At 38.6% G+C, this 23376-nt stretch overlaps 1 protein-coding gene across 3 annotated transcripts; it reads right to left on the bottom strand.

The window, feature by feature from the left end:
- Positions 1 to 584: 584 nt before the first annotated feature.
- On the bottom strand, positions 585 to 23123 carry stat6 (signal transducer and activator of transcription 6, interleukin-4 induced). Of its 3 annotated transcripts, XM_084916259.1 has the most exons (23): positions 22671 to 23123; positions 21231 to 21278; positions 13913 to 14058; positions 13638 to 13782; positions 13236 to 13316; positions 12040 to 12208; positions 10006 to 10106; positions 9593 to 9741; positions 8827 to 8943; positions 8545 to 8712; positions 7569 to 7656; positions 7361 to 7483; positions 7097 to 7189; positions 5514 to 5717; positions 5345 to 5439; positions 5131 to 5264; positions 3471 to 3620; positions 3314 to 3377; positions 3190 to 3234; positions 2548 to 2583; positions 2304 to 2366; positions 1710 to 1796; positions 585 to 1611 (listed from the first exon to the last, which is right to left on the bottom strand). In XM_084916259.1, the coding sequence occupies exons 3-23, from the start codon at positions 14044 to 14046 to the stop codon at positions 1584 to 1586; spliced, it is 2274 nt and encodes a 757-aa protein (XP_084772385.1). In that variant the 5' UTR covers positions 14047 to 14058; positions 21231 to 21278; positions 22671 to 23123; the 3' UTR covers positions 585 to 1583. The 3 variants fall into 3 exon arrangements, with proteins under 3 accessions (XP_084772385.1, XP_084772384.1, XP_084772387.1); XM_084916258.1 differs by lacking the exon at positions 21231 to 21278 and having other exon boundaries at positions 22671 to 23119; XM_084916261.1 differs by lacking the exon at positions 21231 to 21278 and having other exon boundaries at positions 3314 to 3374; positions 22671 to 23116.
- Between the last annotated feature and the right edge of the window lie 253 nt (positions 23124 to 23376).

Here is a 23376-nt window from a genome sequence, read left to right on the forward strand (position 1 = left end):
GACAATCAACATGTGATTGAAGTGCAGATTTTCAGCTTTAATTCAAAGACTTTATCAAAAGTATTGCATTAAATGATCAGGAATTACAGACTTTTATAGACTATTCCATGGCAAACCCTCCATCCAAAATGCTGCAAAACAGTTTAAAATAGTGTTTCACATTGCAAAGGGACCCAAAGCAAACTGCTAAAGCAACCCAAGAGTTTGTAAAGGCAAAGAAAATAGGCTATACTTCAATGGCCAAGTCAACCACCTGATGTCAACCCAGTACAGCACGATTTTCCTTCCTGTTAAGTGCAGAAATGTTAGTTTATCTAGTTATTTTTAAGCCTCTAAAATGGCAGTACTTTCCCGAACTGTTAATGCAATATTTTTGTTACACCCCTCCATTTGAAGCTATAAGTCTGCACTTCAATCACAACTTGAATATGTGATTTAAAAATCCACCGTTGTGGTGTACAGAGGCAAAACTACAAAGATTCTATTATTGTCCAAACATCTATGGATTTAACTGTCTGTTTTCCTGAACTGCTTACTTAATAACATTATTGTTGTGCTTGAAAATAAAGGGAAATAAGGGGAAATCGGTTTGAAAATATATTTTTACTTTGACTCTTTTTTGGTATTTTTTTAGTATGCTTGGGCCATCAAAATGAGAACTTAAAAAAAACATGCACCGTGGCACAAAGTTCGTTGAAAACAATAAAACTAGAACTAGTAAGTATCAGCTGACATTAAACAACAAGAAATTGCTTTGATATAACAGAAAACACAAAATTGAATTTTTAATTCAACATACAGTAGATCTAATATAAACTTTGCCCATCACCCTTCATAACTTCTGACATTTTGCGCAGTCTGTCAGTGTTGTGACAGTCTCACAGTCACCACTGCCAGAAAAGGTGTTTATTCCTTAATGAGTATTTACCATGCACTATATGCAGAGACTGAATGAATAATATACTGCGAGAAAAGTGAAAACACAAAGGGTTACATACAATGTATGACTAAAATAGACCAACATGCAATATACTCTAAACACGAATAAAACAAAATCCCCTGGTGTCTTAAAGTCCACTGGCCAGCAATGTCATGTGCCATTGCCCTTTTTATACCCACTGTCACACTTATGGCCACTGTTGGAAAAATGCTATAGTCTGTACAGTAATCCAAATCTTTTCCTAAATACAAGCAAAGAAACACACAAAACAGAAGAGAAAAGAAAAGCAAAAAAGAAAAGACATTAACAGACCTGCCACTAGGCAAGAAACATACAAAGTTCTTGTTGACATGCACACAAAGGCACAGATGGCTGCAAAAAAAGCATTTTTGTTCTGGTTTGTTCTCAGTTTTACTTTGGATTTAAACTGATTTTCTCCTGTCGTGTAACACTTTCTTAACATGTTGAGTCCCAGACAAATCAAGTTTGTCTCAAAATCTTCACTGGTCGTAGTCCCAACTTTAGATGTTGAGAGTCAAGGAAGAGAATCTGCTCAAATGGTGGCACGTTTGTTACATGACACAAGTCTGGCTTCAATCTCTAGCCGGCTTCTTCTTTGCACAGCCCACAGGAAGACTCTAGATTAATCGAAAAAGTTCAAATCTGGTAGCCTAGAAAAAGAGAGCGCAAGCATAAGATGTTACTGTCTGATAATCAGTCACCATTGCAGTGGATGTCATACAGAAATTAACCCAAAAAAAAAACGTACATGGGTTCCATGCCAGGAGCTGTTGTTGCACCATCTATTATTTCATCAGGGAACTCTGGTGAGTTGAACGGTGACTGGAACTGTTGCCTGAAAGAAGTAGCAATAGTGAAAAACCACAAAAATAATAAAAATTAAAAAAATTAAAAATACGTATAGACCCCAGAAATCCACGATATAGATTCACAGATAAATGCGCGATGTAGTGAGTCCATGAAAGATGAACCGCGATGTGAAGCAGGAATACACGCACATGTATAGATGTTTATTTCCGTGGCACCGTTTAATGTAAATAAAATGTTTTCACATTTTTCTCAAACAGACTGTCAAGTAGCATCGTAAATGTGGTACACAACAGTGAGTTTCCTGTAGATATGCTGTTTTCAAGACGCAATAAAGAATATTCAAACAAAGTTGTACACATTTCAATATTTTTTGTGCCCAGAATCTGAATATCTGATAATTTATAGATATTTATGTTGAAACAGGGAGTGCGTGGTACGGAAGTGAAATATATAGAGTTATCACATTATCACTGGTTAATATGAACAGATTGCTCTAAATGAGATTTAAAAAATGTGTAGGCTTGATACTTACATAGAGAAGCTACTCTGTGAGGTTTCAGGCCCTTGTACTATAGGTGTTGGGGCTATAGGCTCCCTGCAAATGTATGTAAAATGAAAGGTAAGAACACAATGTGAAGCAAAAGGAAAGTCCAGATCAGTAGAAAAAAAAACAGTGGGTCAATCAGTTATTTAAAAGAAAAACACTGAAAGATTTAAATTAAGTAATTGGTGTGGATGTTGAGTATAAAAGAGAAATACATAAAAGCAACACTTACACATTGAAGCTAGAGTGAGGCGAGGGCATGGTATCCCTGGACATACAAAATAAAAGCACTTAATATGAAGTGTAACCAAAGTCCAAGATAGCGAAACAAAAAAGGCAAACAGTCCAACAGCACAGCTACTGCAACATTATCTTTTCTAACTATTAACAACAAAAACAAAATGAGACATGAAATGAAACATGATCTGTCATAACTGAAGTATATTAAGCTTCAGTGCATTATGGCATTAAGCATAAATCAGGATGTTTAATTACACCACCTAATGTGATATTTATGCCATACCTACCTTAAATTAACAGTATTGTTCATTACCATTAATGTTAAAATATAATTATTGTTGTTATCGATGAACCTTCAAATGCACTGTTTTATAAAAAAAACATATCTATCTATCTAAAACTTCAATAACTTTTAGCTTTAAACACTAAAATGTTTGTGTTTTCTTATTTTCATGACAGGTGACCTCATAGATTTCATTGTAAATATAATTGTGACTATAATTGGGTAGCAATTACATGAAAGGTGTAATTGCTGCCTGTGCTAAATGACTCTTCCTTAAATAGCAGAGGTGAATGATGGGTTCAGCTGGTGGTATGGAAATACTGTACCAAAGACTGTACAAGTGACACTCACATGTTGAAGGAAGATGGTGTACTGGAAGTTGGGCGTTGGGCATCCCTGCACACATAAAAAGATACACACACATACACATGACATGTTCCCTATATGTATTATTTTGGTATGAATAGATCCTTACATGCCGACTTTAAGTTGGAGAGACACAGGGATGTAACCCGCGTTGGTGGACAACGTAGGCTCTGCTTCAAACCACAAAAAAGAGGTTAGTTTTTTACTTTCACTTTCTTTTCCTAAACTGAGAACATATGACTGTCTTTGTACAGGACAACCATTACCTGTGTAGAATTTTCTGAAAACGTCATGTTTAGGAAATTCAGGATACAGATACGTTATGTGGTCAATGTCGCGGATGCGGTCCCCGAGACCACGGATCTCAAGATCTCTCTTGGTGAAAGGCTGGATGTTTTGGATTTTTTGTCCCCCATCTGGAAAAAAAAGTTTGATCTGTCACTTCATGTTTATAACCGCCAACTGCAAAACGAGTCGAAATGCAGTGTAAAATGCAAATATTTTACACAAAAGTACTGGCTGCCAACAGTGCTACCCCTCAGCCTCCTAGTAGATGCACCTTTGGTACAAATTTGAAAACTGTAGGTGATTTTCTTGAGGTCAAGGTCACTGAGATTCAAGCTTGTCAAAGATTTTTAGCAGGTGCACATAAGGAGCTTGGAAAGAAAGTGACTGACTTCTTTAAGTTTCTTGAATACGTTTCACCTCTTATCCAAGAGGCTTGGTCGGTTCTACAACCGAAAGGTGGAGAATCTCAGGTATTTCAACCCTAGTTGGGGTTATCTCTTAAGAAGGTCACCGACCCACTTTTAATCCCATCACAAGGTAAAAGCATGGGTCATTACTGACAGAGATTTTGGGTGAAACCCCTGTGAGGTAATGCCTCACCCTATCATGTGACCTTTTGAGGTCACCTGAATGCAAGATGTTCTTCTTGCACTTGCACTTTGGGAGGAACACCCTTCAGTATGAAAGGGAATCAGGAAAACTAGTGGACCACCTCTTGCTTTGACATGAGAGGTAGACAGGCTCAACATAGAAGAGCAGGTGAAACCACTGTGAGAACTTGCATTATGCTATCACGTGAACTATTGAGGTCACCTGAAAGCAACATATCAGTGAAGCTTGAGACTGCATAGTAGGTGGCAGAGAGTTGGTGTCTTAAGCCACCTGCTCTGTTTGATGGTTGTTCACAGAGAACACAGATGCCCCTGTTTCACTCCTCTTTCAAACCATCTGTCTTCTCTGTCCAAAATTTGAAAACTGGCATCCTTGGAAGAGTGGCCTTTATCCTTTAGGTCAGTGTTCATTTTGACAGCAGATTTTGCTTTAGTTTTATTCATAATCTTTTGACTAAAATGTCATTTAGTTTTATCATAATTTAAACATCTAAATTGTTTTCAGTCTGGTTCCCGTAGACTAAATATCATGGAATTATCCTAGACTAAATCTGATTTCTGTGAGTCGCTCCACAAAGTGTCTTATTTTCCCTGATGTTAAATGTGAAATGTGGTCACATGTCTGCTATTCTCTTATAACATTTTTATACATTTTTGTGAGAAACAGGGAGCACCTGTTTCTTGGCAGCAGATCAGACGTGTGCATCTAACCTGACTCCATAAGGATATTACTGATTGAATCACTTCCAAACTTGTCCCGCCTATGTACACAACTTAATTAGTTCTGATTGGATCCCATGACCCAGGAACATTTTCATCGTGTTTTTGTTCATCGACAAAAGTGTCATCATAGTTTTTGTCGTCGTGCATTAGTTTTTATTTAGTTATCGTCTTATATTTGTTAGGAAAAAAAAACAAGTTGTTGACGAAAACTATGATGGAAATTATTAGTCAACAAGATTAACATTGCTTTAGGTGCTGAGATAACATTGAACTGAACATTAACCGGTGGTCTGTCAACACTTACTTTCAGTAGCAGACACATAAGCGATGGTGATGCCTCCAATTTCCGAGTCACTAAATCGAAGCAGGAATGTTCCATTGGGCCTGTCTTTGAGAATCAGGTGGAGATGCTGCTTCCCAATAAAACCAAATATCAGCCTGTTGGAGCAAAACACTGTAAGCTTTTTTATCACAGGCTATTAACATTCACTGGTGAAACAGCAGCAGAATCTTCCTACCCTTCGCTCCAGTAGGTCTTCAGGTGTTTCTTGGTCAGCTCCATTACTCCCTCAAACCACTGCCAGAAGGTAAACGGTCGACCTGGGAGAACCTCCTGTAATGTTGAAAGGCACCGTAAGATTTGTAGGTCAAAGTGACCTGTGCCAGCGAATGGAAGCACATGCGTACCTTATTAAACTGGGCCCAGGAAACCATCATGTTGCTGAAATCCTCATTAAAGTCGGGCTTATCAAAGACCTTCTGTGCCAAGAAGTGTTGGTTGTACTGGTCCAAGTTGTGCTGCGTCCCAACCTCAGATGTAAATTTGCTGTTGAGAGTGTTGTACATCATCCTCCACGGCACGCGGTCCGGCACCACAAAGGGTACTCTGTCCTGATGGCAGTGACATAAAGGCGGATAAAGCGAAAACACTGATACACATATATTTTTTTTAAATTTGTGAGGGGACGAGTAAAACCAAATTTAAAATGGAAAGAGAAAAAGGAAAATATATAAACGCACTATTATGGATATGTTAAATGCAGACTTTAGAATTTTGGTGAACTGCGTTTATTCCCTCATGATAAATGTCTGCTATTTATTTATGTTCTATTTTTATGACATTTCCACTTTCCCACACACGGGCTCTAGGGACACTCAACTCTTGCCAAGTTCAGGAAATTGGGTCAAGTGTGTCACTGCACTCATATTTTTTCCACATGACTGCTGCCACACCTCTTATCTAAAGTTCAAGTTCAATTTTTATTTGCCACATGCAGTGGCAGGTTGCCCTGCAGTGGAATGAACCCCGCCCCTGACCTTACACACACAACACAGACATCACATGGAGATACAAGTCAGAGAACGGTTGCATTACAGGAAAAAACACTGAAATAAACACTACAATGGGAAAGTACAAGAGGAAAAAAAGAGACCTCTACTCATGCTGGGCTATAGGAGGCAGCATGAGAACAGGAAACAAAAAAACTCCTCTGCACAGAAAGCACATAAATGTCCACATTACACCATAATAGAGCACGTGACCAGCAACGGGGTTGGGTAGGGGATGAGGAGTAATCCCAGGCAACACAGCAGCCATCCTGCCACTGCGCCGACTCTCCAGCGCGGGCCCAGACCCGCCTCGTGTTCCCAGGAGGCAACAAGCATCGAAGGCATAAAGCAGCGGTCCCCAACCTTTTTTGCGCCACGGACCGGTTTATGCCCGACAATATTTTCACGGACCGGCCTTTAAGGTGTCGCGGATAAATACAACAATATAAAACTAGTACCGGTACCGAAAAAAAGAAGATTTATTCATAACACACGTGAAAAGACCCAGGAAAACAGAGTTAACGATAAAAACGATAACAAAATAACGCTAAAACCGATAAAAACCCTGAAAACCATACATTTCACACCTGAGCCTCAACTCTCGCGGCCCGGTACCAAACGACTCACGGACCGGTACCGGTCCGAGGCCCGGGGGTTGGGGACCGCTGGCATAAAGGATATGCTGTTAGCTGCTGCTTCTCCATTTGTGCATTTTATAAGCAACAGTCACCTCCTAACAGTTGCCTCTGTGTTTCTTCCACCGCAAGGGGAAGTTGATATAATGCCTCGCCAGTCCCTGCTGAATTCCAGTTCAGGGGTGAAGTCGAGAGTATGAAGCACATATTGTATGTTGTGGCTTTCAAACACTTGTAACAGCAGAAAAGACAAGCTGCAATACTGAATGTAAAAAGGAAAAATCAAAAGAAGAACTTCACACTTACTCGCTCAGAAAATGCACAGTCCCATATGATGGTGGCCACAGCATTGTTGTCTTGACTGCCGTGAACAATAACAACCACTGGCTGAGAGATCACCTGTAATCAGACATGTTACGTTACCCGACCCCTTTAATAGTCACCATAACTACACCGTATGTGTGCTCAGCATGCATTCAACAAAACAGATCATGAGTTAGCAAAATAACTCAAGTCAACTGTGTAATGTGAACAGTTAAACAACAGTCAGAATGCCGGATAGGGTCAAACCTGTATCCTGTACGGAGTCTCACAGCCTGTGATGTTGATCTCTGAGGAGAACAGGAGGGCAAATTTCTCCTCTGTCACAGACTCTGATCCTTTTCTGTCTGCCCTCTTGATTTTCTTGATGGACTGTTAAATCAAAAACAAAGTTTGCATTTCCCAACGATGCTGATCATCAATCAAATATGAGCTGTAAATGTAGACCCGCACATACCATGTTTCTGAAGTTGGAGCATGTGCTCTTGGTGGCTGCGTTGTGTTCTAGGACGGCCGAATTGTTGATGAGTTCACCAACATTATCACTGCAGGTAACATCATTTTATTGTCAGTTATTTCCTCATACAACTACTGGACAGTCAGTACCTTGATATTAACCACTTAAAGCTTTAACCTCTGTAGTTAATTTGATTTAATTATGTGCTAATCTACAAGATGCTAAAAAAACAAACAAGATCGTGACATACATCCTGCACAGCCTCAGATCAAATTCACACAGCAGAAATGTTTGTTGATAATATGAGGTGTTCAGTGTTAACTAATAAATCTAGCCAAAACGAAACCAAACAGCTGACTCTGTTGTTAATGTTACTGTAGATAAACACTACAATTGTATAGTTAGGCTTACTCACACTTTTGCCTTTCAAGTAAATAATAAATGGTTGCAGCTGATTTCTGTTATGTATCCACATTATTGTGTTAAAATAATGTGGGAAATAATTATTTTAAGAATTTTGGTGATTTTAATTTAACTGTGAACACAGCATTTAAACTTTAATAACAACACAGCAAATAACAGGAGCTTTAGAAGAGCTTTGAAAGTTAGGTGTGAATGTTTCCTGCCAATTGTACTATAAAGAATAAGAAAACATGCCCATAGTTTCCACACTTCCGATGTGGGGAAGATTGCAACATTAAGTACATGTTAGATCTTGTCCCATGCTCTGTTTGCTCTGCACAATTTTCTGCAGGTTCTTTGTGGCCTATTTGCTCTGTGTGGCACAGGCACACGTTTGGGGAAGCAGACATGCAGACCTAACGCTTCTTATGCATCCATGACAGAGAGCAGAGGAGAGACCCAGCGATGGAGCTTGGTCACAGTTTTGATTTCTTCCCTCACAATTTGCCACAGCGAGGATATTCTGTCAAAGTGTGAGGGATTTCAGATTCCAGCCCGGAAACACACGACTCACCCATGTACATTTGCCAGGTTCCTGGCCTGTATTTCATTAATGATCTGCGCCTTCACCAACACAGGCTTCCCAGGAGCTACCTTCTCTCCCAGCAGATATCGCACAGTTGTGGAGAACTTTGACTGTGTCTTTATCACCTGTGGGGGCTGCTTGTCCACTATAAGAGAGCTGAAAGGGTTACAGAGTTAGAAAACTGTCTTCTTCTTTTAAAAAAAGGTAATAAAGTGATTCCTTTACACTGCTGTTTGTGAGACAAGAAAGGAAACAATGGGACTGTGCTACCTTTCAATCAAAACCTGCACAAGTTGGGACAGCCCTTCCTGGAGCTCCGAGGTCAGTTCCCCAGTCAGCATCAGCTCTTGTCTCAGGTTTCCATTCATCCCAAGAAGCTGCTCAGCCCTAACAGAGAAAGTATAGAAAGAAAGCAAAAACACAAACACCCAAGCTGGTAAAAGATGCAAAATATTTGTTTAATAACTGACCAATTTATACATTTATAATTCATACAGTCATTCTCCATCAGGGATTTTTTGTCTGTGTTAAATAAGCTGAAATTCTGATGGAGTCATTGGAGTGTCCAGTAAGTGGTGGTAAGAATCGGTAAGTATTCAAGGAAGTGATTACAGTTGATCCTGAGGAGGGGTATAAAAAAGGACTTGAATCTAATGGTAGATTGGAGATCACCAAATTCATCAAACTGCAATCCATCCAAAACTTCTAATAATTCATATTTGAGCAAAATGAAGATTGAAACAACAGATCAAACCAACTGCCAGGCCGACTTTGCTACATCTGGGTACTGATCAATAAAGTTTTCAAATAAATCCAAAAAATCACTGAAAATATTCAGACTTCAAAAATCCATCTCTTAAACGAGAGTGCGCTATGTTACTGGATTGTGTGCATAAAGGTGCCCTCTTTTTAGTGTTAAACTTGAAACATAAAAACAAGTGTGTCAAAGACACTGAATTGTGGGTTTTAACCAGGACGGCATAAACCAATACCACAAAGGCTGTGAGTACAAACAGTGGAGTGGTGTGCAGCTCACCAGGTCTGCAGGGGGCTGAGGTTGTCATCAAAAGGAAATCCTATGGCTGCTTTGCGCTGCTCCCACCTCCACTCGTTCAGCCTGTTAAGAAATCGGTTCTGGCAGATGCCCAGCAGCTCCATAGACTCCTTCAGCAGCTGTGAACGTTTCTACAAAAACCAGAATCCAAACACATTGCAATTTGATTATTAACTGAAAACAAGTAATCAAGTAATAACTGTTTATCTATTAACTACCAGTATATTTAAATGAGCTGAGGAACATCAAAAAATCAAACAGGTTTAATTAAACGGGATGAAGATCTCGTCTTGTTCTTTGGTGTTAATAATCTGAAAATTTCTAAAGACATTTAGTTTAACTTCTCTCGAGGATGCCAGTAATGTTGATGATGGTAACATAAGCCCCTGGCTCACCGTGGCCATTGCTTGTATATTGTACTCCAGCTGTTGGATGTGAGTCTGAAGTTTCTTGATTTCTGCATTTGCAGAATCAAGTCCATTCTGCTGGAACGACCCTGTTAAAACAAGAAGCAACATGACATATCGAGTCTTTCCTGCATTGTTGGGAAATGCTGCTTTGCTTTAAGTTAAATAATAAAATGGAATTCCTGTGCTGTACGTAGAAAACGTTTTTTTCCCCTCAGAAACAAGCTTTCTGGCAAAGAAAAGATTGCACAACCTAAAGGTGAGTTTCTTTTGACAGACTGACTTTTATGTTGGAGACCTAAAAAAAAAAAGGAACATTCATCCATCCATTCATCCTCTTCCACTTATGCAATTCAGGGTCACAGAGGGTTGGAGCCTATCGTAACTATCACAGGGCAAAAAGTGGGGCGCACCTAATGTCTAATGTCTGAATTATGTGAAAAAGCCACATTGTAACCCCACTCCACAGCATTCCACCCAATCTGACCTGCATCTGCCAAGAAATGTGACAACACACTGAGTCGACAGAGTCCGCAACAACTTGAATGGCGTGCAAGGTTGCGGTGAGGAGTTTTCAGATTCCAGTGAAAGTTAGTGTTCCCACAGAAAGACTAGATTTGCAAACTGACTTAATCCATGTATGTCTTTGGACTGTGGGAGGAATTCCCAGAGAGAATACGCAAACTGTTCACATAAAGGGCACGGCCAGCCACTGGATTTTAACCTACGACCTTCTTGCTGCAATGAATGAATAAATGATCAGTATTTATTCAAATTTGGATGTACGCGTTTGAAAAAAACGTTTGCATAATGCTTTCTTTAAAAAGTGTAATTTCAATACGGCACATGAGTACAATCAAAGGGTTTAACTGCATATATGTGTTCATTCATTCTGAAAAACTCTTGTTTTTTCTCTTTTGAATGTTTATTATCAGTCATTATTAAGACAAAGGTATTTTTATCCAGTTACTTGATTAATAAAATGAATAATTGATAGATTACTCTATTACCAAAGTAACTATTACTAAAATAGCATGCAGCCTGTTTCATTTGCTCCAACTTTTTCTTACTTTTTTCTTTGTCCTTTACTTCGTACTTTAGACTGTTCGTCTGTTTTAATAGCTTTCTTATCAAAAATGTAAAACAGATCATTTCCTTAGGGATTAGTATTCTGATTCTGATTAATCAGTAGCTGCAGCCCTACAAACAAAACAACCTTGTGGTTCCAACAGCTTCACTGCTTGAACAATTAAATGCATAATAAAAAATGATATCTAATCATACTTCTTTGAGGACATCATGCAAGTACTGTTTATGATGAGGGTCAAATGACCAACATTAAACAAAAAGCACCACGTAGAAATCCTTTGGTAGTGGGCAGCACCTCCTCTATTGATCATTCAGTTTTATTGGGTCTTCAAAAAGTGAGTGAGTGCTTCACATTTGATCTTACTACATTAAGTCTTGTATATAATTAGACAAAGCTTGACCTCAAAAACGGTTTGACACATCAAATCAGATAAAGATAAAAATAAATATCACTAGCAACATCCCCAGACAATGGGGTTAAGGTATCTAAAAAAAACAAAAAAACGCCAACATCCACGTAACTGTGCCATCTCTACTTATTCTGCTTTGAAAAATGATAACATCTGCCACTTCCTACTGAGCAGACCAGCTAGAGCTCCATTCGCAGCACCTGGATGTTTTTAATTCATGTCGCCGCCAGAGAATGATCTTTTAAATAAAGTTTTTATGAAAACTCTTTCTTTTTCAAGCATTTAAAAACAAATCCTCCAAAAAATTTAACAAGTGGAATTAAAATAGCTGAACAGACTCAGAAGCAAAGGAAGCAGAAAATAAAAAGAGATTATGATTTAACCTTGAAAAACAGGAACTCTGTTGATGTAAGCTGTATTTTTGCCATTGAAGTCTTTTGGCAATTATTACTGCGGTCTGACTGCTTACGGTATTTAAGGCATGTAATCATTCATGTATTGCTAAAGGAAAACATGCGTTTACCCTGTGAGTGTGCACTCTCAAAGTTTTGCCTCTCCCAGTTAAGCTCCTCTTGTATCTGGTGCATCTTTTTTCGGATCTCCTGGACTTCGAGCACCTTCAGGACCAGTTGATCCACGTCCTGCTTGGATATATCGTTCGTCGCGTACGCTGGGTACTGTGCAGGGGAGGTCTATAAACAGAAAAAACATTAAATGGACTTGCAAAGCACCACAGCTTGACCTTTTTTGCTTTTGTGGGGTTTTTTACACAATAGTTTACACAATCAAACATAAACTGTATCTGGTAAACACATCAGCTTCACCTGGTTCCCCCTGAGATACAACCTCGTGGCTTGTGACTGCCAGCTATCACCAGTGTATTTTTATAAGGGTAGAAGTAAACTTGAAACAGTGATGTCTTGTGGGGATTTCTAAGAAGAGCTAAGTTGTTTTATGTTGCAATATGACATATTTGGAAATGCAAGTTAGATTTGATCAAAAACACAAGTATCAGGTCAGCATGCGTTATGACTCCTGGCTAATGATTATATAAAGAAAATAATGTTGTTTTTTTAAATAACTGCACAAATTTTATTGCCACTCATTGCATAAAACAAACGCCTCTTCTGGTAGATAGTTCCTCTACCTAACAGATATGAAGTTCATTAAGGAAGATCTGTAATCAGTCACCTATCTGCTTTCGTGGCTGTTTTTCTGTTCTTAAAACCGCTCGCTCTCACTACCACTTTCCCACACTGTCAATCTCAATAATGAAATAGTTACTCTAGTTCAATCAGAGCCAATCAGCATCCACTTAAATCTGTGCTCTCTGCTTGCAACAGGCTTCCTCCCCCCATTTCCACCCCACCAACTTGCCACACCCGCAATAACACTGTTCCTATTGACAGACTCAAAGATGCTTTAATATCAAGGATTTGAACTGTTGCTACTACTGGGGATTTACGTTTCAGCAGGAAATCTATGCAGTGGGTACGTTGTAATCAAAAACCCCTATGAAACCCTAAAATGTAACCACCCTGGAAATATAACAACATGTCTGAATAATAAGGAATAATAATCACAGTATCAACATAAGGATGAAAACGAGAGATCGCCAAAATAGGCAGAATTGAGGTGAGGACGTGGAAAAACTTGAGGGATAAATACGTTTGCCTTTGAAAAAAAACTTTAGTTAGACTTAACATAAAAGGGACTTACTCCATTTATCAGAGCCCTCTCCTGCCTGAGGATGTCTCTGACCATCAGTGCAAACTTCAGTGGCTGCTGGTGAAACAGTTCCTGTAAAATAAGCAAATAATACCACTAATTATAAGTATGCAATGCAATAATGAATGCAAATGATATCAAAGACAATGCATTCCTAACATGTATGTTGTAGCAGGTTTAAGGAAGTTTCTAAAGTTGTCATAAAGTCTACCAAGGTTTTTGCATTCTTCAGAAGTTTGAAGGGGTCCAAGCAACAAATGCTGCAGAAGGTTGAAAAATCTAAACAGGAATTTCTGCAAAGGTGAAATTTTATGGGTGATGGTAAAGCCCAAAAACTAAAATAAAATGTCACTTTCTTTTTTAAAAAATTGATAATTTCTTTGGCTTTATTACCATGTGCCTGCTCATCTGCATCAGCTTCATCTTCTCGACAACATTGGCATTCTGCTGAGCAACGGATTGCATCATGCTGATACCCTGGTCCAACAGAATTTGAGCTTGATTCTCTTGCTCTACCTTTTCCTGTGAAAAGTCCTCCCTGTGAGAGCACACACACACACAGTCCCTTATGAATAAACACATGCAATATTTATTAAGAATAAACATGCATAGTGTGTATATATAAACTATACAAGCATGTACATGTACAGTATGTGTGTGCATCATACCATCGTTGGTTCTCTATCCATTCAGATATGTAATGCCTGACTTCAATCGGGAAGGTGTTTGGTGGATAGAGGCTGCTGACTGTCTCATAAGGCAGATGCTGCAAAATCTGGGTCATGTGCATCCACTGGGCCATGATCACGCAGGGCTAGGGAGTAAAAAGAAATGACATGTTTCAAACCTTTCCCATGACTGTTTTTTTTTAAACACAATGGAACTAAACAGCGCATCTTTCTGATTTAACAGCATATCAACATTCAGGTGCTCCTTCATTCACCAGGAGACGCTACAGTCAGTAGTGTTTGATTTGATTTTTTGCTCTAGATGTCCATCCTGACACAACCCCCAAGGGAGCTGTGCCTCCTCTGGGATCAGACTAGAGAGCTTTTCCTTGTTAGGCTAATGTGTTAACCACTACTTTATGGATCCAGAGGGAGAAAGAGAATACAGATCAAAATTATCTGAATGTTTGTCAAAGAGACAAGAGCTGGATTTTTTAGGTCGGCGTCACTCTTTATGGAGAAAAGGTTAGGTTTTTTAAATTTATCACCCAATATGATTTTCATCTCTATACATACATACATACACATGCAGTATGTAACACTGTTCGTGTTTTTATAAACAAGCCAGCCATTGCTGTGATACCCCTTTAGCCCTGACAACCATCTGTTCAGCCGACTCTGCAACATGTGCTCTAAGCAGGCCTGAGCACATTTAAACAATGAGAAAAAAAACTCTGAGCTGCTCTGTTGACACAATATTTTATTTCCTATCCATCACTAGTCGCCCTTTCCGCCATACCAGACAGCACATAAGCAAAACAACAGTAACTGTGAATCTCTGTGATAGGCCAGTATTGGTTGGTCATACTAAGGATCCACTGAATAGCATAACAAAGCAACAAATTGTTTATTTTTTATTAATTTGTAATATCTGCAACGGATATCAGAGCTCAACTGCGCCAGTAGCAAACATGCACATACGCTGTTCATAAACAGTTTGCACAGCTGTGGAGATATAAATGTTTTTAAATGATCCTGCTGGGATCAACCAACTACAGTCTAACCGCACGCTTGTTTTTCTAAAGCTAACATGAAAGTCAGACAGTTGACCATAAGTTAAACTTTGATTGATTTTTGATTGAACTGATTCATTATTAATGTAAGTTGGTGGAAACATGAGGCACCTGTTGTAGGACCTCTCCAACAGAAATGATATGCTTTTTAAGGCGGTGTGACACAAGCAAGAAAACTGCTATTCCCGAGTCACGATTTCTGTTTTGTAACATTGAGCAACTTTTTTTTTAAACTTTTGTAACTTAACTGACAAAACAAAGCATTGCGTAACAGCTTTTCCACCGAGCAAGCCAGAATCCCTCAAATCCAGCAACTATCACTCCACAGCTGCAGAGATTAGTGAGTGTGCACGTGTGTATTGGATTGTGTTTGCAGTGTTACATATTCACATGTATGTTTTTGCATTATGAATAGCAAACTTTTGACAAAGTGCACTGCTTCAAGAGCCTCTTTAATATAAATAAAAAAAACGTCAATTTTTATTATGTTACAGTCTCACATTTATCTTTTACTGAAAATGTAAAAAATGCATCATCTCAGTGTTGTGGCACTTTTCACCATGCTATCGAAAGCTTTGTCAAATATAAACAGCTTTTCAGATCTTTATCTTTAAAAATGCCAGCATGTTAAAAACAGTAACTGGCACAATCACAAAGGCAAATGTAGAAGTCTGTCTGTGTGTAGACATTTTGTAAACACAAAAACACAGCAATGTAGCAAAACACAGTAATAAAACCCAGTTTAAACATAGTTGTAATCTAAAAGCTTATCCGTAAAACTAACAGTAATTGACCTGTTACCTGTTCCAGTAATTAAATTCTTCCAAGTCCCAGAATTCTTGTGGACGTTACGTTAATATGCAACACCCACGTAAACATTGCCGTAGATCTGACAAACCCCATAAAACCCACTCCTTCCCTATAAGGACAACACACACCACTAAGGATGAGTCATAAACAGCCAAAGGAACACAACAAGAGATTCAAAGCTGTTGATCTGATACAGATCCCAGTAAGATCCAGCAGTAAAAGTCTATTCCACAAAAGTGCCACCCCTCAGGTCACAGAATCCCAACATACTTAGGTGCCATGCATCATTACACAACAATGCAACCAGTTTTAATGTTCAGAAGAAACTTATCATGTTAAGAGTTTTAGTAGAGAGCAGCTCACTCTAACCCGACATGATCATTTAGTGACCAGTCTTTATATGCTTATGAAGACTACAACTACAGATATGATGTTTGATTTCCCCACTTCACTCATGGTCGGAAAATGTATGGTAAATGTAATGTTGGATCCTGTTAATGCTGACACCAAGAAACCATCTATGAAGAGACGTTTATAACAGTAAAGGACTTTATAACTTTGACATAGTCCTACATGAATATGATTGAATATTACTAGTCAGATGGTAGCAAATCGGTTGATGAATAAATGCACAAAGAAGCCGACACAATGTACATGTTTAATTTGAATTTTTACTATAAAATAGAAACAGCATAACAGAAATAACTTCAATGTACATCTGATTTCGTGTTCCTAGTCCCTCTGGTTCTGCTGTAACATTAGATTTGGGCAACACAAGACCCAAAACAGCTCAGAGGGAAATGTGTGGAAAAAACGTACAGGCTGGAATACAGGGCTTTCATGATCTTGTTTCTTGTGTTTTGACTGAACTGGTTCTAGAGCTATAATTGTGTAGGTGTATGCAGGAGTATGAAAAAGACAATGGAATTATTTGAGTCTTTTCCTCTTGCGTTGGCCCTGTGTTTATATACTGGGTTAGGGCTTTTGTAACGTGGCTCTTTGTTGTAGCCAAAAGGCTGGTTTGTTCGACAGTTTTACAAGTATGTTTACACTGTCAAGCAGCAGTTTATAACAAAGTTCTTATTCTCTCAGTTATCTAGAACCTTGCTGTGCTATACTTGCTATACTGGTTGGGTTAAAGATTAGACCCTAATAATGACTTTGTTTGAGTTTAAGTGTATAATCCATCACTATCTTAGCCTTTTCCTCTTTAAGCTGCTTAACAAACATAACTGAATTACTGCCAAGTCAGAGGGTTGCAAAATACAACACCGATGTTTAAGAAACAACTGTCGCAGTCAATCAAAGAATAGCATCATAGCATATTTGTCAGGTTACCAATTCAGGCTTTTAGTGGTCTCTGCAAGTTTCTGCCCCTTATGTCACTAGTTTGTAGATAGACGTGGAAACTCGTGCCTGTCTGCCAATTCCTTGCTTTCTGTGCCTACATTTTCTGTCATTTATTTAACATTTTTCCATTAAAGAACACTAATCGGTTTATTTTTTTCAAGACTGTGCATGTTTGTATTGTGTGATTACACGATATGATTATACTAGCGTTATCTCAACATCAGGAGCCTGCTGCACGTACATCCCTCTGGTGTGCAGAACAGCTTTCCAGCATTTATCCCCTGAGAGTAACTCAGAATGATTACGTTTCTTCTGTCACTATTTGGCCTCACAAGTTGACCTAGATGACAAAACTGCAACAGGTCCGGCTGAAATCGTTTGCCAGGCCAAATATTTACTTCCTATTTCTATGATAATGTCTAATATAGGCTAGATGTGAGTGGACGTGTCATATCATGGGAGTTTCCCCAGTTGGGTGGCGGGGGGTTCTACAGTGTGGAACAAAGTTAAAGAAAGAGATCCCTTAAAATTGTCTTCTAACATGTAAACTTGCTCATATTATTCAATTCTACACAGATTATTTTATGGGAGTTTGCTTTTTCAAGCAAATCTTTATCACGTGGCTACAATATTATTGTCTTTTCTGGTTGCATTTTCATAAAGTTACCCAAAATGTGCAGCATAGAGAAATCCCCCTTAAACGGGAGCACTGCATGATCAGCAAATGAAAACAGTAGTTTTTATCTGACTGGCACGTTTGCTGTGAAATGTAATAATTTAAACGAGAATCCATCAGGACAGCTGAGAAAGTGTGCAACAGTTGTATTATGTTTTGTACTTTATCACTCTGTATTATTTTTCCATATTCATTATTATTATCAGTTAATGCATTATTCAAAAACCTTGGCCAGTGAAGGCTTGCAGTGTTTCAGAGACTACGCTGTCTGCAGACTGCCCTGGTGAAATCAGTCAAAATACGAAGGATGACAGACGCACTGCTACACAGACACTGAGAGAAAAAGCGTTTCTGCAGAAGCTCATTTGCATCTTGTTGTTGTGTTGATGGACAAATGTGTCACCAGGTCAAGGTACGCTGTCATAAACAAACAGTGCCATAAAAAAAGCCCCTTTTATTTTCACAGCTCAACGCTTTCAATTGTGTAATAAAAACAAATATTCAGCTTTTCACCAGGGATACAATATATCTATTTTTTCTGAATAAACATTACTGGGTGAAATAGGGAAAAACCCAGACCTACCTGAAGACCTTCTGTTCATATCATTATATATGATAAAATCTGTTACGGGGTAGTCAAACCATAACTGGCCATTTTCCACTGGCATTCTCAGAAACCAATGTGGGGAAATTTGCTTTTCTTATGCGACTGTTTTGAACTCGAATCGAATTATATGACTAGAGAAAATCCTATAATTTGGCTCATGGGAAGAAGAATGACTCCTTTAAGCCTTTTCGTTAACTTCTAAATACACACCCTTACTAACACAATCTCCTACCACTGACAGAAAATAAAGATTACTTCTAATTAGTTCATCATTTCAATTCTAAATCATCCATTCAATTATTCTGTAAAATGGTAGAAAAAAACAAAACATCCCATAGAAGGTTAAAAATCTTTGGAAAATTTGTTTTGGTGATGAATTCAATTTAAGTCTGAAACAGCAGAGCGACTCATCAGTGATCCAAAGTACCTCCATATTTCAAAAACGTGTTGCTACTTTTTGTCTCAAACAATAGCAAATATAATATAATATAATATAATATAATATAATATAATATAATATAATATAATATAATATAATATAATATAATATAATACAATATAATACTGCAGAAAACACACTCAACCTTTACTTTTGGTGACTCATACATATCAAAAAAATTCTGACTAATAGTAAGAGTAACTGATTAATAAAATCAGTTGATTACTTGATGAGTTCAAATCAATATTCAATTCTTGAAAAGCAAAAGTGAAATTCCTGCTGAGTGATATTTTTTATTACAGTTTACAGAAGATTCCTACAGATCTACAGATCTACAGATCTGAACTATAACCATTCAGAAACAAATCCTATAAAACATCAAGATCGAGTCTAAATTTTGCTTTGGCCAATGTTGAGAGCATTGCCAGAACTCGAGCTGCTCCGCAAGTCAAACTAGATGATTTGCTAACATTATGCTTTATAACTGGTCATGTCATAGTAGAGTCATACACAAATGGATCCACGCATATCTAAAAGAGACAGAGAATCCCCTTGAAGCCTCGACATGTTCGCCATTTAATCTCTTAAGTGAACTAGTGAGTAAATATACAAAAAAACATAACAAGTAATGATTGATACTTATTTAAAAACATGGCGGGATATGAACAAATACACTGAAAGTAATCCTATACTGAGACACCTAACACCTTTTATAAATTATCGGCACTTTACACCTGGAATGACAAGTGCAGTATTTCAGAGATAGCTTGGCGCAGGAATACGTGTGGTTGGTGATTTGTTTAATGGGAATGATTGTATTTCTTTTGAGCAGGTCCAAAAGAAATATGGAATACATCAAATTGATTTTTTTGCATTTTTACAGGCCCGTCACTTAATTACTTCAAGTTTTGATACTTTACACAATACAATCCAACTAGGACCCATGGAAAATTTCTTTTTACATTTAAATGCAGATAAAAGTACTATAAGACAGTTTTATAATACACTACAAGGCCATAACAAACATAATATTGGAAAACTTATCAGGAGTTGGGAGGGAGACCTCCAGTGTCATTGTGATGATCATGCCTGGAGTGAGTGCATACAATCTGTGCATTCTTTATTCCTTAATAATAGATTTAAAGAAACACAATATAAAATTTTACATAGACAGTATAGAACGCCTACTTTTCTGAATAAAATTGATCCAAGTAAGTCTGCACAATGTACTAAATGTAAATCTGCGGCGGGGACCTACTTGCACTATCTTTGGACTTGCTCAAAAATTTCAAAATTCTGGCTCTGTGTAACAAAAGAATTAAAGGGTATACTTAAAAGCAGAATACAAAAAGATCCAGCTCAGTATTTATTGGGGCTGCCAACTCTGAACAAATTTCCAGATAAAAACAAATATAAGCTACTATGTAAATTATTGTTCTTGGCAAGAAAATGTATTGTTTTTAATCGGATCAACTGATCAACTAATTGAAAAACCACCAACAATAACTCAGTGGTATAAAGAAATCTTTAGAGTCTTACGAATGGAAAGACTGAGTGCAAAACTAAGCGGTAATGACAATATCTTTTTGGATATATGGCGCCCTTTAATAATAATAATAATGGATTGCATTTATATAGCGCTTTTCAAGGCACCCAAAGCGCTTTACAATTCCACTATTCATTCACTCTCACATTCAAGCTACAGTTGTAGCCACAGCTGCCCTGGGGCAGACTGACAGAAGCGAGGCTGTCATATGGCCTACACCAGTAGGTGAAGTGTCTTGCCCAACGACCAGGACAGAGAGCACGGGGATCGAACCACTGACCTTCTGGTTACAGATGCGCTTCCCAACCCCCTGAGCCACAGTCGCCTTACCTGACGATCTGAGGAAAATTATACAAACCCAACCTGCCATCGGCAGCCCCACTCCGATGGCAGGTTGGGTTTGTCAGGGTTTGTGGGGTTTGTGACACAAAAACAACAAAAACAAACAAAAAACCCAAAACAAAAAAACAACAACACAAAAAGCAAACCCAACCTGCCATCGGAGTGGGGCTGCCGATGGCAGGTTGGGTTTGTCAGGACAAATGTGTAAATGGGTGGTAGACCCAATTATTTACTATCCACCATACTGTATTAGTTTTATATGTCTCAGACTGCTTTTTGTGTTGTTGTTTTTTGTTTTGGGTTTTTTGTTTGTTTGTTTTTGTTTTTGTTGTTGTTGTTTTTGTGTATCAAAAAAATCAAATAAAGAGATATTTTAAAAAAAACAACAACTAGATGATGGCAAATTACTTTCAAATTAGCAAAAGGATTTGTTTCTACATTATGTTCTGAAAAAGAAAAGTTCCAGTATACATACCAGTCTGGCAGACCAATATCAGCTGGCCAATACATCAGTCAGGCTCTACTAAGGAGAATCAAAAGTAGTTTTAAATGCTGAATGTGGCATTTCTTGTTTCTCAGCCTGACAGCTAACTTCACAATGAACTCAACCAGGACATCACAACTAAAGCATTTGCTTCCCCTACTGACCAAGCAAACCGTATCTTTTGAAGCTAAACGCCAAATCATCCTTTTTCTGATAAGTAAGGCTAAAGTTCCCTGTGCTTTAAGTGAGATCACCAAAAATTACTTCCCCGGCAACTGAAAAAATTGTGCACAAAGCTGAAGTACAACATGTAGAGTGAGCAAGGCCCTCGGTTTTGACACAAATAAGGAGAGATTTCTCCTCCAAGGCCAACACAGATTATGTTGTGTACAGCGTAGACAGACGCAAACATAAAAGCCAAGAAAATGCAGAAGAATGTAGAGAACAACCACTTTTCCATGTGCAAAAGCATCTCCCTCTTTGCAGCTTATGCTTGGACTCTTTTGTGTGAGTGCAATAAAATAAAGGTTGTAGAGTCACACACAACAGTCACACAAATCAAACTATTTGATTTGAAAGAGAAAACCAAGAGACTTCCGCTTGTTTCTTTCGTGTACTGAGGGAAGTAGTGGGGAGGACTCTCGTGTTTCTAGGACTGCTAACTGATGGCGAGTTTATAGTGTGAATCATTTTCATGATTGTGCCCATCTGCCTGCCAGGAGCGCTGCCTTATCTCTGAACATTTTCAGGACATATCCTTGTCTTCACACAGCACCCATCAGCTACAAGGTGTGTGTTGTTTTCACAGCGGTGCCAGGCTGAAAACTGGATCCCTGCCAGAGTAACTATCTTTAGTTATTCTAAAGTTATTTTAAAGACTTAAAGTGCACACTTGCACGCAAAGGAAATGTTGTTTTACTAGAACTATAATATTTGTGAGATGTCATAAGATTACTGCACTAGATGATATGAACTTGATGCCTATAATTATTTCTGGTTCCATCCAGTATAAGTGTTGATGCCACAAAAACGGCACACATTTTGGAGTAATGAGGGTACAGGATGAAACAGTTGGACAGCAAGGCATGAAGGGAGGGACTAAGGTGGCAACATTCATGCTGCCTTGATAATTACATAACTCCCTTCCACGTTTCGTAAAAGACAAGTATTTACCAAATACTTATTTATAAGATAAAAATATATTAAAAAAAAAAATCCTAATCACTATTTTGGTGTTCAAAAAAATAAAACTATGTAAACTGCGATGTAAGGCTGTGTTTAAGGCCGACGGACGTCTATCCTGCCTGTTGTTACACAAGCAAAACATGACAAACACTCACACATCCATTACGCGCGATTCTAGGAACTGACACGGTTTCGTGCTCAGCGGAGATAACGCGAGCAGAATGAAACAAGCACAATGACGCTTACCTTCGGCTAAGTAGAGAACTCAAAACATTGAAAAAAACAATAGCTGCAGCTCGTCGCCTCTTCCCCCTCTGCTGGGCTTACAAGTCCACCGAACAGTCCTACAGAACGTGCCCTTCTTCCATCACTCAGTGTCTCGATGTAATGCTGAAGCTGAATTCGGAAAGCTGGGCAATACGCGTCGATAAAACAAAAGAAAACGGAACTTTCGGTGCCAGCCGTTCGCGTTGGGCGCAGGCAACTTTTAACAACGTAGAAACTAGGTTAGACTCACTTCCCTGTTACGCACGAACAGAGGAGCGCGCTTTATTTCCTGCCTTCAAGTTCGCACATGACCTGTGTGTACTGTGTGTTTGCAGTTGGGACAGCTACCAGGGCTGCTGTATGATTCACAGCGAAGTGTTCCCGAACAGGAAAACTGCTCTTTTTTTTCTCTTCTGTTTTTTTAGTCTGGGACTCATGTCTGTCTCGTCATTGCCGTGGAATTTAGGCTACTTGAATTTTGTACTGTGTCTGTGGAAGACCGCGATAGGGGGTATACTGCTGCCTCGGTATTTATCATCAAACAGAAACTGTAAGTGAGTGCAGTGGGTATGGTGAACTTCCAGAGAACGAGTCGTAGGCGGAGTAATGTTGAGTCATTTTGCAACATAATGTAGTCTGACTTCCAGTAAGGAGACACATGATACCATATCTGCAAATGGCAGTG

Source organism: Perissodus microlepis, chromosome 20 (genome assembly GCF_051167445.1).
Source record: "Perissodus microlepis isolate ML-2025 ecotype Zambia chromosome 20, ASM5116744v1, whole genome shotgun sequence".
Lineage (NCBI taxonomy): Eukaryota > Metazoa > Chordata > Actinopteri > Cichliformes > Cichlidae > Perissodus > Perissodus microlepis.

Bases quoted from the DNA above. Each gene is read 5' to 3' on its own strand.
- stat6 (XM_084916259.1), bottom strand. From the start codon at position 14,046: ATGGCCCAGTGGATGCACATGACCCAGATTTTGCAGCATCTGCCTTAT. The intron at 8,713-8,826 runs GTAGCACAGTCC...TAACCCTTTCAG, and splicing joins GTGCAGGTTTTGATTGAAAG to CTCTCTTATAGTGGACAAGC. The intron at 3,235-3,313 runs GTAAGGATCTAT...TTATGTGTGCAG, and splicing joins CTCCAACTTAAAGTCGGCAT to GGATGCCCAACGCCCAACTT.